This window comes from Hordeum vulgare, chromosome 2H (genome assembly GCF_904849725.1).
Source record: "Hordeum vulgare subsp. vulgare chromosome 2H, MorexV3_pseudomolecules_assembly, whole genome shotgun sequence".
Lineage (NCBI taxonomy): Eukaryota > Viridiplantae > Streptophyta > Magnoliopsida > Poales > Poaceae > Hordeum > Hordeum vulgare.
The window spans coordinates 558853575-558868867 of NC_058519.1; the positions used below are offsets into that span (position 1 = coordinate 558853575).

Sequence of the window (15293 nt, forward strand, 5' to 3'; positions counted from 1 at the left end):
CCATCCAGCCCAACGGGGCGTTTGGCTATTTGTCATGGCCCCGGGGACTAGGCCGATTCGTTCGCTCTCTCCCCTTTTCCGGTACCGTTGGAGAGTTGTAGGACGTGACGCGTCTAGGATTGTAGGTCGAGTGTACATCGACCCACAGCTGGATGGAAGGAGGGCGGCCAGAAAAGCAACGGCCCAGCGCGGTCCTCCTACGTGGAGGCGCATGCGCGCACGTGACGACGAGTGGTCAAGAAACGGGCGTACGCGAGAGCGCCTAGGTGAGGAGGTTGCGTCGTCTCGTCCAGCTCCTCTTCCTCGGGTCAGGCGGCAGCACGCCAGCACCTAATCTTCGTCGTCTATAAAGCGCCACTCCGCGCCGCAGTGGCAACGGCGCCACCGAAGCCAGACCACGCTACTCTCCACTCCACTCAACTCTTCCCTCACGCAGACCCGCGCATCCATCGGCCTCGCCTCGGGCTCCATCTGATCCACGGATTCTGGTGCGCACTTCCTCAGATCCTCCCCTCTTCACCCTCTATCAACTTCTATATATTGTTTTACGAAATCGATGATGAACTGCACTGGTCTCCTCTCCGTCTTGTTTTCATACTCATTCCATCTCAAAATAAATGATTTGATTTTATACTAGCTTTAGCATAAAATTGAGTCACTTATTCTAAGACAAAAGAAGTATCATCTACTGTAGTAGATAGATCGCTAAAGACATTTTGCTGTTCGTGAATGACACCCTGCGATGCGCGGTGCTACTCGGTAGTGCTCCATTGTTCTTGGAGCCGCTGAGTGGGTGTTTTATCATCCTTTCTCCGCTTTGTGCTCCATTCTTCTTGGAGCCGCTGAGTGGGTGTTTTATCATCCTTTCTCCGCTTTTCAAACATGTCAAGAGGAAATGCGTGACAGGCATGGTCCCCCGGCCGGAAGGCACCAAAGTTTGTGGTTGTTGGACGGATAGAGTTGTATGTATCCTTCCTGGTTGCAGCTGCACACATTTGGCGTGTGTGCGTGGGTGTCCGTCCGTTGCGTGCTAGGTTCCGGGCACTCCTGTGCAACGTAACAAAGTGACGTCTCATTTTTCGTTTCTCCGTGCGGTAGTTGATCAGTCGACAGCTAACACATCTACTTCCTCGGTTTTTAAATACAAGTTCTTTCCAAAATTTCACTATTAAACTACATACGAATGTATGTAGATATATTTTAGAACATGAATTTACTTATTTTACTTCGTACATAGTTTCATGTTAAAATGTTTAAAAAAGACTTATATTTAGGAAGGGAGTATCATTCTAGTTCCCGAGTCGTACGTGATCCCGCCGAAGCGTGAGCTCGAGCAACAGCCACGCAGGCAGGAACCAGGATGGTGACCAAGGTGGTGGACCTCCGCTCCGACACGGTCACCAAGCCATCGGAAGCCATGCGTGCCGCCATGGCCGCCGCGGAGGTGGACGACGACGTGCTGGGCGCGGACCCGACCGCGCAGCGCTTCGAGGCGGAGATGGCCAGGATCATGGGCAAGGAGGCGGCCCTGTTCGTGCCCTCGGGCACCATGGGCAACCTTGTCTCCGTCCTCGCGCACTGCGACACCAGGGGCAGCGAGGTCATCCTCGGGGACAACTCCCACATCCACATCTACGAGAACGGCGGCATCTCCACCCTCGGCGGCGTCCACCCCAAGACCGTGCCCAACAACCCCGACGGCACCATGGACGTCCACAAGATCGTCGCTGCCATCAGGCACCGGGACGGGGCCATGTATTATCCCACCACCAGGCTCATCTGCCTCGAGAACACGCATGGAAAGTGAGTTGCTATCTGATGCATGTTACTGATAAAAATGGCAGTGTTTGCCTGGCTCTGGTTCATAATTTTCATTTTTGTTGTTGCAGTTCTGGTGGGAAATGTATATCTGTAGAGTACACCGACAAGGTTGGTGAAGTTGCTAAAACCCATGGCTTGAAGCTTCATATCGACGGAGCTCGGATTTTTAACGCCTCCGTGGTAAGTAGCATTTGATCGATGCATGACTAGGTGCGAATCATGCGTATCTTGTCCTGACATTTTCAATCACCGTCGCTGTGTCAGGCACTTGGAGTTCCTGTTCATAGACTTGTGAGAGCTGCTGATTCAGTTTCGGTACGTATCAATTTGCTTGGTGTGCAGTTCTAGATTATTATGCAACCAACGTAAGGATGGTCAACACTGATATAGGATGTCTGACAATACATCTCTGTGAAACGTCGAAGTGCAGGTGTGCCTATCCAAAGGTTTAGGTGCTCCTGTTGGATCAGTAATTGTTGGTTCCAAGGCCTTCATATACAAGGTGACGATAGACATTCTGCTGCTATGTTTAAGCTGCTCAAGAGAACATGTAACATAAATCTGAACCATACTTTCAGGCCAAAATTCTTAGGAAGACATTAGGTGGTGGAATGAGGCAGGTAGGAATTCTCTGTGCTGCTGCCTATGTTGCGGTTCGCGACACCGTAGGCAAGCTCGCCGATGACCATAGGAAGGCCAAAGTTTTAGCAGGTTTCATAGAATCTTTCCATGTGGATTCACCCTTCTTCTATCTACACTATATACCAAGTCCTTAAAGGTATACAACCCTGAATTTGTTTGTCTTGTACAATTGTTCAGATGGACTGAAGAAAATTAAACAGTTTACAGTTGATTTAGCTTCAGTGGAGACCAATATGGTAAGCCTTCTAGTCCATCTACTCCGTATTTGACATTGATTGTTTTCTACCAAGTCGCTTCAAGTATCATGTTTGTAACCTTTGGAGGTGTACCCTCTAGGTATTCTTTGATATCGCGGATCCATGCATAACACCTGACAAACTGTGTCAAGTCCTGGAACAGCGCAATGTGCTTGCAATGCCAGCAAGCTCCAAGAGGTTGGATTCTGTCTGCTCAACTGCTTCTTTTTATCTGTTTATTATCAGTATTGTCAACCTCAGCTGCTCAGTATAAGCATCCTTATGCCTGTATGTATAACTGTATTAGCCTCTAACAGAAACTTCAGGCTGTATCAAAAAGAATCACGCTCTTATTTCATACCGAGTGGTATGATGTATGCTTCATACTAACTTTTAACCTGCCATTTCGAACCCCCTTAATTTGCAGCGTCAGACTTGTCACTCACTACCAAATTTCAGACAGTGACGTCCAGTATACTTTGACATGTATCGAGGTACAAAAATATTACCACTGTGATTTACAGTTTCCTTCTACAGTATCACGGATGCTCTAACTGGTGGGTGGATATCACTGATTTGTGTCTCTGTTTTCAGAAAGCCGTGGAGGAAATCCTGTCAGGCAATGCTAAATTCGAGCACCTGACAAACGGCACCACCACCAACTCGTATGGGCACTAGGCCACGGCACCTCCTTTAGAGCCCACCTATGGCTATGGGCTATGGACGGACTGCGGCATCCGAGCAGCTTGTTTGTGGCCGTGGGCTTTGTAGTACCAGTAACAACTTTGCAGAATAATGTGTGGCGTTTGGGCCGCCGGAAGGCCCCTGAATGTAATGCAATGTCGGGTTTTGATTATCTTGTTCTTCAGCCCGGATACGGGAAGTGTTCGCCAGGCCGGCCCATCACATGTCCAGAAGTGTACACCAGCTTTCCCGCTAAAAAAAGACAAGAAGTGTACTCTGTTGCCTGTGGCCTGGCGCCTTGTGAGTACTACTGTTGGCTACACCCCTCGTCCAGCTACGGCTATTATTGCACCGTACTACAGCACTGGCGCTTAATGGCATCATCTCTTTCACGGATGCTGACCACACCAGACCACCAGCACTGACTACTCGTGCATCCTGGTGCCATTCCTATCGTTTCCGCCAGTATTGCTGTACTAACCTGAATTAAATTGGCGCCGGAGCTCCGCTGTGGTGTACGGGGCGCCGGCACCGGCAGCAGGAGCTCGCGATTTTCGCAGCGTCGAAGACGTACGAAAGGTATCGTCCTCTGTTTCGGAGCCTGTGATCAGATTAAGTAGGTCGCGACGGATGCGCGACGTACGTACTCGAACGATGCGGCGACGCCCGTCATGCAGCGGATGGCGGCACGACGAGACGGATGATCGCGATCAAACAAGGCGTCTGGATCGGCCGCTCGGCACGGCAACAGGAAGCAGCAGCGACATGGATCCATCCGTTTCCCACAGGCCACGGCCACGGCCACGGGGCCGCGGATCTGGTGACAAGAGGTGCCCACGATCTCGCTGCCGAGCGCGCGCGGCGCACCCCGTACGCCCGGTGGCCCGCGCTGGCCGTCGCGGGGCGTTTGGTGGCCGCCGCCGCCGCGAGGAATAGTCGCCGCAGGGGCCAGGTTTATGTTTCTTGCGCTTAACCAAGCACCAGCAGGCCCAGTACTTACTAGAGTAGTTGCTACCTGGCGGCTTTGCTCAAATTAACATTCCCTCGACCTCTTTTAAGATTGGAACGTATACAAAGGTAATATCGGCTTAATATTACCCGTCTCATATTAAGTGTCGCTCAAATGGACTCATATTAAGTGTCGCTCAAATGGATGTATGTAGATCAAAGGAGTACTTTTTATGGCTGTTTTTTTTTCTTTGTGCAAGAATAGTGAAAATGTGGATGGACTTTATTGTTAAAAAAGATCTATGAAATCCAAACCAAAGGAAAAGTTATCTTCATTTTTCCTACGGTCCATTCTTGGGTGTCAAATGGATGGTAGCTTCACCCTAGGGAAATTTCAGTAATCCTATGTTTCCACGAGTATACAAATGAATAAATCCTATGTTTCCACGAGTATACAAATGAATAAAGGGAAAATCTAACTAGCAGCATGCGCACGCCTGCCCTTCCGTGCGGCGGGACGCTGGTGACGTGCGCCTCATCCAGCGGCTCAGAGAGAAGGTCGTGTATTAGTTCGAGTCAACCTTATCCACATGTCGTTCTCCCTCCCTCTCTCTCACGCGTGTCCCTATCTCTCTTGTCTGTTCCCCTCCTCGTTCTTTCTCGTATGTTCCCCTTCACCTTCATGGATGCTTTCTCTGTAGATCCTCTACTACAACCACCCCACACTACCTTCTTCCTCCACGAGCCACCCCACACTATCTTCTTCCTTCATGAGCCACCCCACACTACCTTCTTCCTCCACGAATCAATCTCTCTCTTTTTAGGATTCACAACGAATTTCTGACAACTAATTTACTCTACAGCGGCTACTACGAAGTTATAATCTAGCAAGTACACACTTTTATTTCTGAGAAGTAAGCAGTCTCTAACCTAGCAATCTGGTTTTTTTAATCTGATAAGTTCATACAACTAATCTGAAAATTATGGGATAAACACGTACAACAAATTCAAGTATATGAATCTCAGCCACTATTCTGTCAACCTGGACTCAACCAATTTGGCAATCAGATTAGATTAATCTGGTAGTTAGGAGTAGCAGTAAAATCCAAGCATGGCAAGATCAACAACTAATCTTTTTTCCTTTTTGTGAATGAAGCTCAACAGCTAAATAGTTAATCTGACAACCTGATGTAAATAATCTGGAAATTTGATATAATTTATCTGGAAACTATGAAGTAGGTAAGTACAAAAATCAAGTTTGTGCAGCTTGCATTGTCTTCGTTCCTTCGAAATCTTCATTTTTACCATTGGTTTCCTCCCTAATGTTTTATTCATGAAAGCAGATCTAATGACCAACATCATTGCTGAAGTCTCTTGGAGAAGAAGCTAATGGTTTCGTTGAAGAAAAGAAGTACTCCCTCTGTTTCTTTTTAGTCTGCATATAAGATTTGGTCAAATTCAATTGATACAAGGTATGATCAAATATATATGAAAAGATATCAACATCTATAATACTAAACCTATATGCTATGAAAATTAATATTATGCTGCACCTACTAATATTGATTCAATATTACAAATGTTGATATTTTATTCTATAAATTTAGTCAAAGTTTATGAAGTTTAACTTTGCCCAAATCTTATATGCGGACTAAAAAGAAACGGAGGGAGTACGAGTAGGGAGGTGAAAGCGACAGACAAAAGTTGGCTCATGCATGTCCCATCAACAAACAAACAGTTATAAAACAAAACGTTTTTTATACACAGTGTATCCCAGCAGCCGCCGCACAGGAGACACCTATGCGGCGCCGCTGTGTAGTGGTGTCCATGAATAAAAAAGGTCCATAGATGTACTGCATTATTTTCTGCTATAATGTTTTGATCGTGTTTTTCGTACGTCCATGTGTATCAGAGTTGGTGGCGTCATTCGCAAGACGCCCACGATTTCAAGATGGAGGGTGCTCCATTTTTATTGTGGTCCGTGTTTTTCTGTGAAATTCCGCTGTGTTATACAAGTGTCGAGGGTTACGGTTGTGGTGCTTGGGAGGGCCACACGTGCGGTCACGATGTTTCTTGTTTGTGTGAGTAATACGCTTTTGGGTTGTTCGTATCGGTCTTCGTCCGTTTTTTTAAAACTTAACTGGATAATTCTCTTCTTCTTAATTAATCGATGACGTAATTTTTTTTGCCTCCGTCTAAGAAAAACAGTTGCATAGTAGTACCTTCTTAAAATTACCTTAAATTAGTGCCTTTGTTTTTCGCTGAGCACCATAGTAGTGACGTTTTCTATTGTCCTTTTTTTGTACTTCTTATGTTTTTCAGTCCTGTAACCGAGCACCGTTCTAGTCATTATTGTTCCCTTAAATTATTTTATTATCCTCTTATTTTTATTGTACAACAGCGATACAAAATATTATTGCTTAGATACACTACTAGAATTGTTATTATTGCCGAGTTTCTGGTCACATATTAAACTCAGCGAAATATTTGTCGAGCTCCAAATTGGGTGCAAGGCACTCGGCTGGATGGCCATCGCCAATCATTAATACTGCCGACTGCTTTCTATCGTGAAGTCAAGCAATAAATAAACAATGTTTGCCGAGTCTTGGCTGGAAAAACTCGACGAATCACACAGTCAGACTCGACGTGTCATTAACGGAAGTGTTACGTGGCACAGTTTTTCGTCAAGTTTTACACATACAAACTCAACAACCCGCGTGCAATAGGAATAATCCATGTGTCGGCACACATTGTTGAGTGCAAAATATCTACCCAGTTAGACACTAGGCCTAACTGGGCAACATGTGTACCGAGTTTCAAAGTCGGGAGTTTACGGTCTAAGAAGAGTTTGCACGTGGCACATCTTCAAACTTCGCTCAGTTCTTATAAATTGTAACTAGAAAAATATATTGCCAAGTTTGAAACCCGATGGAATTTATCCAATAAGGACATGCCGCGTGGCAGGTCGTCATTGCCAAGTGCCATATGTCGTTGAGTTTGTCACTACTAAAAACTAGGCAAACATCTTTGTGTGTACCGAGTTTTCTACAGAAATAAACTCGACGAATATTTGATAGCCGACTAGCAATTTGTATGTTTGGTGAGTTCCACACTCGGTGCAGTTTGACCGTCGACTAGCAATTTATATGTTTACCGAGTTTCGAACTCAGTAAAGAGCTAATCTTTTTTTAGCCATGCCGGGAAATAAATTCATATATTTATGATCACAATATTGAAATGAAATATTGCATCACATATCAACACAAGCAGTTGACAATAATATAAGTTTGTGAATGTTGAAGTCACATAATTAACTAGTCAAAAGCATACATCACAATCAACATATAAAGTTTATAAACATCATTAAAAACTAAAAGAGTACAACCACGATGTGAGCTTAAGGGAATGCTTCGTCGCTGCCTTTATGCCTCTCTAGAGCTCCTTTGATTATTTGAGTTAGCATTATAGTATTTGATTTGAGAGATTTTACGGAACATTATAATACACGAGAGCACGTATATTATATGGGCGATCTAATGGATGAGGCTAGCTCGTCCTTTTTAAGCTCAAGGGTATTTTCAACCTAAATTTTTTATACCTTTATTTGACCCAATTAGGTCCAGGAGTATTCCCGTCCTAAATTTTTCGATTAAATTAAATGCATTAACAAATCACTTCATTATAACACCAATCATCGTGCGTACTCTTTTGAATTTCTGTTCAAGCGGTTCGTCCTCTCTCCTCCTCTCGAGCCCTAACCTCGGGCACCCTCGATCGCCGCCGATCGCACTCACCGTGTCACTCTTTCCTCGTGCTCCTATTCCCCCCTCCCCCCTCCATCGCAAGTCACCCCCTCGGGTCACGGCTCCAGATCTTTCGACGAGCCGCTAATCCCCACCTTCCCCAACCCGAGAGGTCACATCATCCTTATCGACATCCACCAACTTTTCACGCCGGATCTTCGCTGTAAGTGTCTAGCCATCTCAAATCTTTTCTGTCCCTTCTGCATATAGTACCAATAGGGGTCGGATTTGATTAGGGTTTAGGATATGTCATGTGAGGTTTAGGGTTTATGGTTTCAGAAAGTTGTGACGAGATTTCGATTGAAAGGAAGTGTAAGTCGGATTTAGCTAGGACATATTGATGGAGTTCGTTAGGGTTTATGGTTTTAGAAAGTTGCGACGAGATTTCGACTGAAAGGAAGTGTAAGTCGGATTTTGCTAGGACATATTGATGGAGTTAGTTAGGGTTTATGGTTTCAGAAAGTTGTGACGAGATTTCGATTGAAAGGAAGTGTAAGTCAGATTTAGCTAGGACATATTGAAGGACTTAGTTAGAGTTATGTGGCATGAGAAAGTTGTCAGCAGATTTGGATTCAAAGAAAGTTATTTTGGATTTAGTTAGGAGATACTTTTGAATTGAGTTTCGAGATATTTGGATTTAGTTAGGAGATAATTATTTTTGAATGGAGTTTAGAGTTATTTTGAATTTAGTTAGGAGATAATTTGGATTTAGTTAGGTCATAATTTGGGATTTAATTAGGAGACAATTTTGAATGGAGTTTGGAGATAATTGATCTATTAGGGTGGATCTATCAGGGGTCTTGAAGGATTCGTGGACTTTGGATTTAGTTAGGAGATCATCAGTTACAACAAGTATAATCAATTAAATATTTATGGATTTAGTCACGGCATATTTTATACTTACGTACAGATTTTGAAGGACTGAGTTAGGTATATGAATCCGATATGAAAACTTATATAAATTATTTAAGCAGAGTAGTGCATAATTATTACGTATGCTATCCATCCGTAACATTGACTATCTATTTTCGTTGGCAGCATAACGACATGGATGATAAAGGCAACGATGGCGAAAACTCGGGTGATACAGGCAAGGATGACAAGGACATGGGTGATAGAGGAAACGAAGGAAAATGCATGGATGATAAGGATAATGATTTCGTAGCCATGGACCCCAAAGGAATGGATGGTATGTGCACGGATGATAATGATGAGGATGCAGGCAAGGATGGCATAGACATGGATGATGTACACATGCAAGGTAAAGGGATTGATAATAAAGGCATGGCTGCTTCAGACCTGAATGAGTATATGGAATACTTAGAGATTGTGAAGAAGACTTTCAGGACTGAGGAAGAAGCCTACATGTTCTACGTAGGCTATGCAAGAAAAAAATGGTTTGGTGTTAGAAAGGATGAGCATACAGAAGGACATACAAGTGCTGCAAACAAGGATGGCGGGCCCTTAAGCACTTTAATAGAGCTGAAATAAAAAGAACACCGAGGGGACTTTCTCAGTGTGGGTGTCCCGCTCTTTTTCAGGTTGAGCTACAAGATAACAGTGGCCTCTAGTTCGTCAAGAATTTTTTGGATAACAGTGTCCCTGCTGACCCGACTCCCTACTTATCCGCTCATCATAGAATGACTGACACACAAAAGGCCGATGTCATCAAGTATGTTGTCGGTGGACTTCGAACACATCAGGTTATGAATGTAATGGAGAACAATGTCGGAGGTCCCGACAAGCTTGAATTTATAGATCAAGACCTATACAACCATGTTTCAATCCAGAAGAAGCGCAAGATAAAAGGCAGGACGCTAGATATTTGCTCACCTATATGATTGCACAGAAAAAAGCAGACCCGGAATTCTTTTTCAAATACACAAAAGACAGCGGATGCCATTCGAGGAACATATTCTGGGCTGATCCACAATCCCGGATTGACTATGTTGCCTTTGATGGTGTCGTGGTGTTCGAAAGTACATATTGGTCTAACAAGTACATGCTTCCGTTTGTTCCATTTGTTGGTCTGAACCATCACCGCAACGCAGTTTTGTTTGGGGTCGGTCTAGTGTCAGACGAGACAGTTGCATCATACCAGTGGCTTCTTCATGTATTTTTGGAGGTAATGTCCGAGAAGCCACCCATTTCAGCAATCACCGATGGGGACGGTGCAATGGCTGACGCAATAGCTACTGTCTGGTCCGAAACAGATCATCGTTTGTGCACGTGGCATATCGAGGAGAATATGGTGATGCACCTCCGCAAGAAAAAACTTGAGGGATTTAGGGAATTCATTTACCGTTGTTGGGATGTTGATGAGTTTGAGAAAAGATGGGAGGCTTATAAGGTTCGGTTCAAAATAAAACCAGCGGGGAAGAGGTCGTCATGGGTTAACAGGATGTACGAGCTGCGACACAAATAAGCTGCTGCATACACAAAGGATAGATATTTCCTAGGCATGATGAGTAATCAGAGGAGTGAGTCTCTCAACTCAAGGCTTCATGTGCACCTGAACAGGAAGATGCAACTTGTTGATTTGTTGCAGCATGTTGAGCACTATGTATCCATAATGCGTAAGAATGAATCAGCATTAGACGCAGTAGCGACACATACGATACCCTTCACTAAGCTGAATGCGCACCCTCTGGAGATTTTTGCTTCCTATATTTATACAATGGTGATGTTTCCACGGGTAAAGCGTCAGATTGTCGAAGGAACAAATTGGCAGGTCGCGGACCGGGTAGCGTGTGATGCTTTTGTCGTGTTTGGAGTTTTGCACAAAGTCCCATATGGTAGTGATGCTAGAGAATTGCAAGGTATGGATGGTAAGGACTCGCATGCTAGGTTCCTATAGACTTGGAAGGTAAGGATGGTGAGGACTTGCATGCAAAAAAACTTGGATGCTGAGGATCCCAATGACTTGGAAGGCAAGGATGGTGTGGACTTGGATGCAAAAAACCTGGATGCTAAGGATCCCAATGAATTGGAAGGTAAGGACAGTAAGGAGTTGGATGCAAAAAAGTTGGATGCACAAGGCGTGGATGCTAACTCTGTGGATATTAGATATCAGGTGACTTGTCTATTTACACGAGCAAGACTGGATGTTGCAGCTTGTAAATGCAAAAAGTTGGCATGTGAGGATTACCCATGCACACATATATTCTGTGTTCTGGATCATCTTGGTGTACGCACATTTCCAAAAAAATGTGAAGAAAAGATGGACAATGCATGCCAAGCCAGTGTTTCCTTCTTCGAGGACTACGGATACTCATGTATGGTCTGATCTCATGAATAAGTATCATCAACTACGCAACATGGCTAGTGACGCTTTATTAACAGCCACAGCTAGCAATTCACAGTCAGGTGATGGAGCTCCTCTAGAGTATATTGGTTGATGGAGAAAAAACTAATTTGGAAGAAGGCAAGAAATTGTTTGTTCCTTTGTCGGCATACTTCTCTCCTGCTAGCGAATGCTGCACTGATGACGTGGAAAATCCAATCAAAATAGTTCCAAAAGGGAGACCAACTACCGAAGAATCAAACAAGAGGATTAAATCTACACGAGAGAGGATGAGAGGGAAACAAAGTAACGAAGTTAGTGCACATGTTTATCTCATTGTTCATTTTCATACATGCTTATAATGTTAATATGTTCTCCGGGAGAGTGTTCACATGTTTTTCTTAAATTTATGCAGGAAAAAAATCGGGGAATTCGAAGGTCACAGGGAAGAAGAAGCGAAAAGAGAAAGACTTGGAGATAGAAGAAGACAAAGAGTCAGATACAGAAGAAGAGGAAGATTCAAAAAGCAACATAGTTAGTGCACACATTTATCTCATTGTTCATTTCCATAAATTCTTACAATGTTAATACGTTCTCTCGGAGATTGTTCACATGTTTTTTTTTCAATTTACGTCAGAAAAAATCAGGGAAATCAAAGGTCACAAGGAGCAAGAAGCAAAAAGAGAAAGACTCATAAACAGAAGAAGAGACAGAGGCAGATACAGAAGAAGAGACAAAGGTAGATACAGAAGAAGAGAAAGATTCAGGTATAGAAGAAGAGGGACATTCAAATGCAGAAGAGGAGGAAGATTCAGATGTAGAAGAAGAGGAAGATTCAGATGCAAAAGAAGATGAAGATTCAGATGCAGAAGATGGTGGGATGAGGAGGGCTAGGAAGAGACCATTGGAGGTTGCAGAAGAGGATTATGCAAAACCAAACAAGTGGGCACTACCACAATTGTGCGTACTTAAACATGTTTTCGAATGCTGGTTGCATATTCATCTATTTCATTTTTTGCTGGAAACGTAAGTGCGCTCCAATTGGACTCTAGGATCTCGTATGAATCTAGGTTAAGGCCGCTGATCCATAACTGGAGCAAGGAGAAGGCAAAAAAGGTTGACAATATAATCCAGAATAATAATATGGGAGTTGAAGAGGTAAAATGTCAACACATTGTCTGGATTATGTAACATATATATTTTCTAAATCATACTAACGACACTAAACTGCAGTAGGTTGAGGACCTGATGAGGCCTTTCATTCCAACACGAGATGGTACGCTGGCCAAACCGAAGACTGGCGCTCAGGTAAATTAGTATGAAGTTATATGATTCTAACTGTTTCAAAGTCTCAGATTAAGGTACTCGTCGGATGTGTATTGACTGATTTGCACGAAGTTGCCTCCCTCGTGCGGGAGGCCGGTGCACAACAAGTCGATAGGATGTGCACCCTTGAAAATAAAATGGATGAGTGCCTTAGGCGTACCCATACAAATGGCAAGCTCATGGTGGACCTCATCAAAGAATTGAACGTAAGCACACAATTATGAGATTAGTATATATAATTGGAAATTTACGTGTACAAGGTTTTTTCTAAATTAGGTTTTTTCTAAATTAGTTTACTATGAAAACACCCTAGACTAACTTGTAATTTTTTTTAAGAAAAAACACGATGGAATATTTCCAGGAGTGGAGGACATACATCTTTCTAACCTCGGGGCACCTTCACACCCAGTGGAGGCCTCTGTTGAGAATGTTGAGTAGGCTTCTGACCAGGGGAAACAAAAGGATGTCACGAAGGTCGCTGCTAAGCACCATTGTAAGCAGGGAATAAAAAATGATGACATGGAGCCCCCCATGAAGAACCTTTATGATGATTTTTACGTACGCATGTTAACTTAATTATGAACAATCATTGTCATTTCAGAAATAACATGTGATCTTCCAAGTACAGGATAAAGCATTCGAAAGAGCTGCTGTAAAAATCAAACAAGATCTTAGTGCTGTTCATAAGCTTTTTAAAGAGGTCGATGATATCCAGGGTGCTCCTAGTTTGGATGATGAATCCTTTCGAAAGCAGCAAGAAGTAAGTGTGGTTGAATCGACGCCACCAAATGATGGGGGCGAAAAGAAAAGGATGGTATTGCAATTATTTAAGAATTACGAGTATGCTTTGTATGATACTGAGAAAAAAGGAAAAACTAGACTCCATCAGAGTCTACAAATGATTCCGAGGACACGAACAATAAAAATAGGAAAATCGGCTCTAGCAACTTAAAAAAGAGGTCATAAGTTCCCGAAACTCAGAGGGACAAGCTAGACGTGGTTCGATAAGATTTCGTGGCATCACCGCAATGTAACGGTGTGTCTGAACGTCGTAACCTCACTCTATTGGATATGGTACGATCTTTGATGTCACTTACTGATTTACCGCTATCATTTTGGGGATATGCATTGGAAACTGCAGCATTCACTTTAAATAGGGCACTGTCTAAATCCGTGGAGACGACACCGTATGAATTATGGTTAGGCAAGAAACCTATCTGTCGGTTTTGAAAGTTTGGGGCGGCGATGCTTATGTGAAGAAACTTCAACCAAAGAAGCTCGAACCCAAAGCGGAAAAATGTGTCTTCATAGGATACCCTAAGGAAACTATTGGGTATACCTTCTATCTTAGGTCCGAAGGCAAAGTCTTTTTTGCCAAGAACAGATACTTTCTAGAGAAAGAGTTTCTCTCGAAAGAAGTAAGTGGGAGGAAAATAGAACTTGAGGAGGTAATTGTACCTCCTCTCGAACCAGAGAGTAGCGCAGCACAAGAAAATGTTTGTGAGGTGCCTGCACCGGCTAGAGAAGAAGTTAATCATGATGATCATGAAACTTCGGATCCAGTTGCTATTGAACCTCGAAGGTCCACAAGGGTACGTTCCGCACGAGAGTGGTACGACAGCCGAGTCATGGAAATCATGTTGTTGGACAACAGTGAACCTTCGAACTATGAAGAAGTGATGGCGGGCCAGATTCCAACAAATGGCTTGAGGCCATGAAATCCAAGATAGTATCCATGTATGAGAACAAAGTATGGACTTTGGTGGACTTCCCCGATGATCGGCGAGCCATAGAAAATAAATGGGTCTTTAAGAAGAAGACTAACGCGGATGGTAATGTGACCATCTATAAGGCTCGACTTGTCGCTAAGGGTTATTGATAAGTTCAAGGGATTGACTACGATGAGACCTTCTCACCCGTAGCAATGCTGAAGTCGGTCCGAATCATGTTCGCAATTGCCGCATTTTATGATTATGAAATATGGCAAATGGACGTCAAAACGGCATTCCTGAACAACTTTCTTAAGGAAGAATTGTATATGATACAGCCGGGAGGTTTTGTCGATCCTAGCAATGCTAACAAGGTATGCAAGCTCCAGCGCTCCATATATGGGCTAGCGCAAGCATCTCCGAGTTGGAACATTCACTTTGATGAGGTGATCTAAGCGTTTGGGTTTGTACAGACTTATGGAGAAGCCTGTATTTACAAGAAAGTGAGTGGGAGCTCTGTAGCATTTCTCATATTATATGTTGATGACATATTGTTGATGGGAAATGATATAGAACTATTGGAAAGCATTAAGTCCTATTTGAATAAGAGTTTATCAATGAAGGACCTTGGAGAAGCTGCTTACATATTAGGCATCAAGATTTATAGAGATAGATCGAGACGCCTCATAGGTCTTTCGCAAAGCACATAACTTGACAAGATATTGAAGAAGTTCAATATGGATAAGGCTAAGAAGGGGTTCTTGCGTGTATTACAAGGTGTGAGGTTGAGTACGACTCAACGCCCGACCACGGCGGAAGATAGAGAAAAGATGAGTACCAT

At 43.5% G+C, this 15293-nt stretch overlaps 1 protein-coding gene across 4 annotated transcripts; it reads left to right on the forward strand.

Moving 5' to 3' along the window:
- Positions 1–273: 273 nt before the first annotated feature.
- LOC123427241 (probable low-specificity L-threonine aldolase 1) lies at positions 274–3555 on the forward strand. 4 transcript variants are annotated; one of them, XM_045111240.1, is made up of 10 exons: positions 274–488; positions 1294–1803; positions 1890–2001; positions 2086–2136; positions 2252–2323; positions 2400–2532; positions 2641–2699; positions 2800–2897; positions 3127–3193; positions 3294–3555. In XM_045111240.1, the coding sequence occupies exons 2-10, from the start codon at positions 1361–1363 to the stop codon at positions 3375–3377; spliced, it is 1119 nt and encodes a 372-aa protein (XP_044967175.1). In that variant the 5' UTR covers positions 274–488; positions 1294–1360; the 3' UTR covers positions 3378–3555. The 4 variants fall into 4 exon arrangements, with proteins under 4 accessions (XP_044967175.1, XP_044967172.1, XP_044967173.1 ...); XM_045111237.1 differs by having other exon boundaries at positions 295–488; positions 1275–1803; XM_045111238.1 differs by having other exon boundaries at positions 295–488; positions 1279–1803.
- The last annotated feature ends 11738 nt before the right edge of the window (positions 3556–15293 follow it).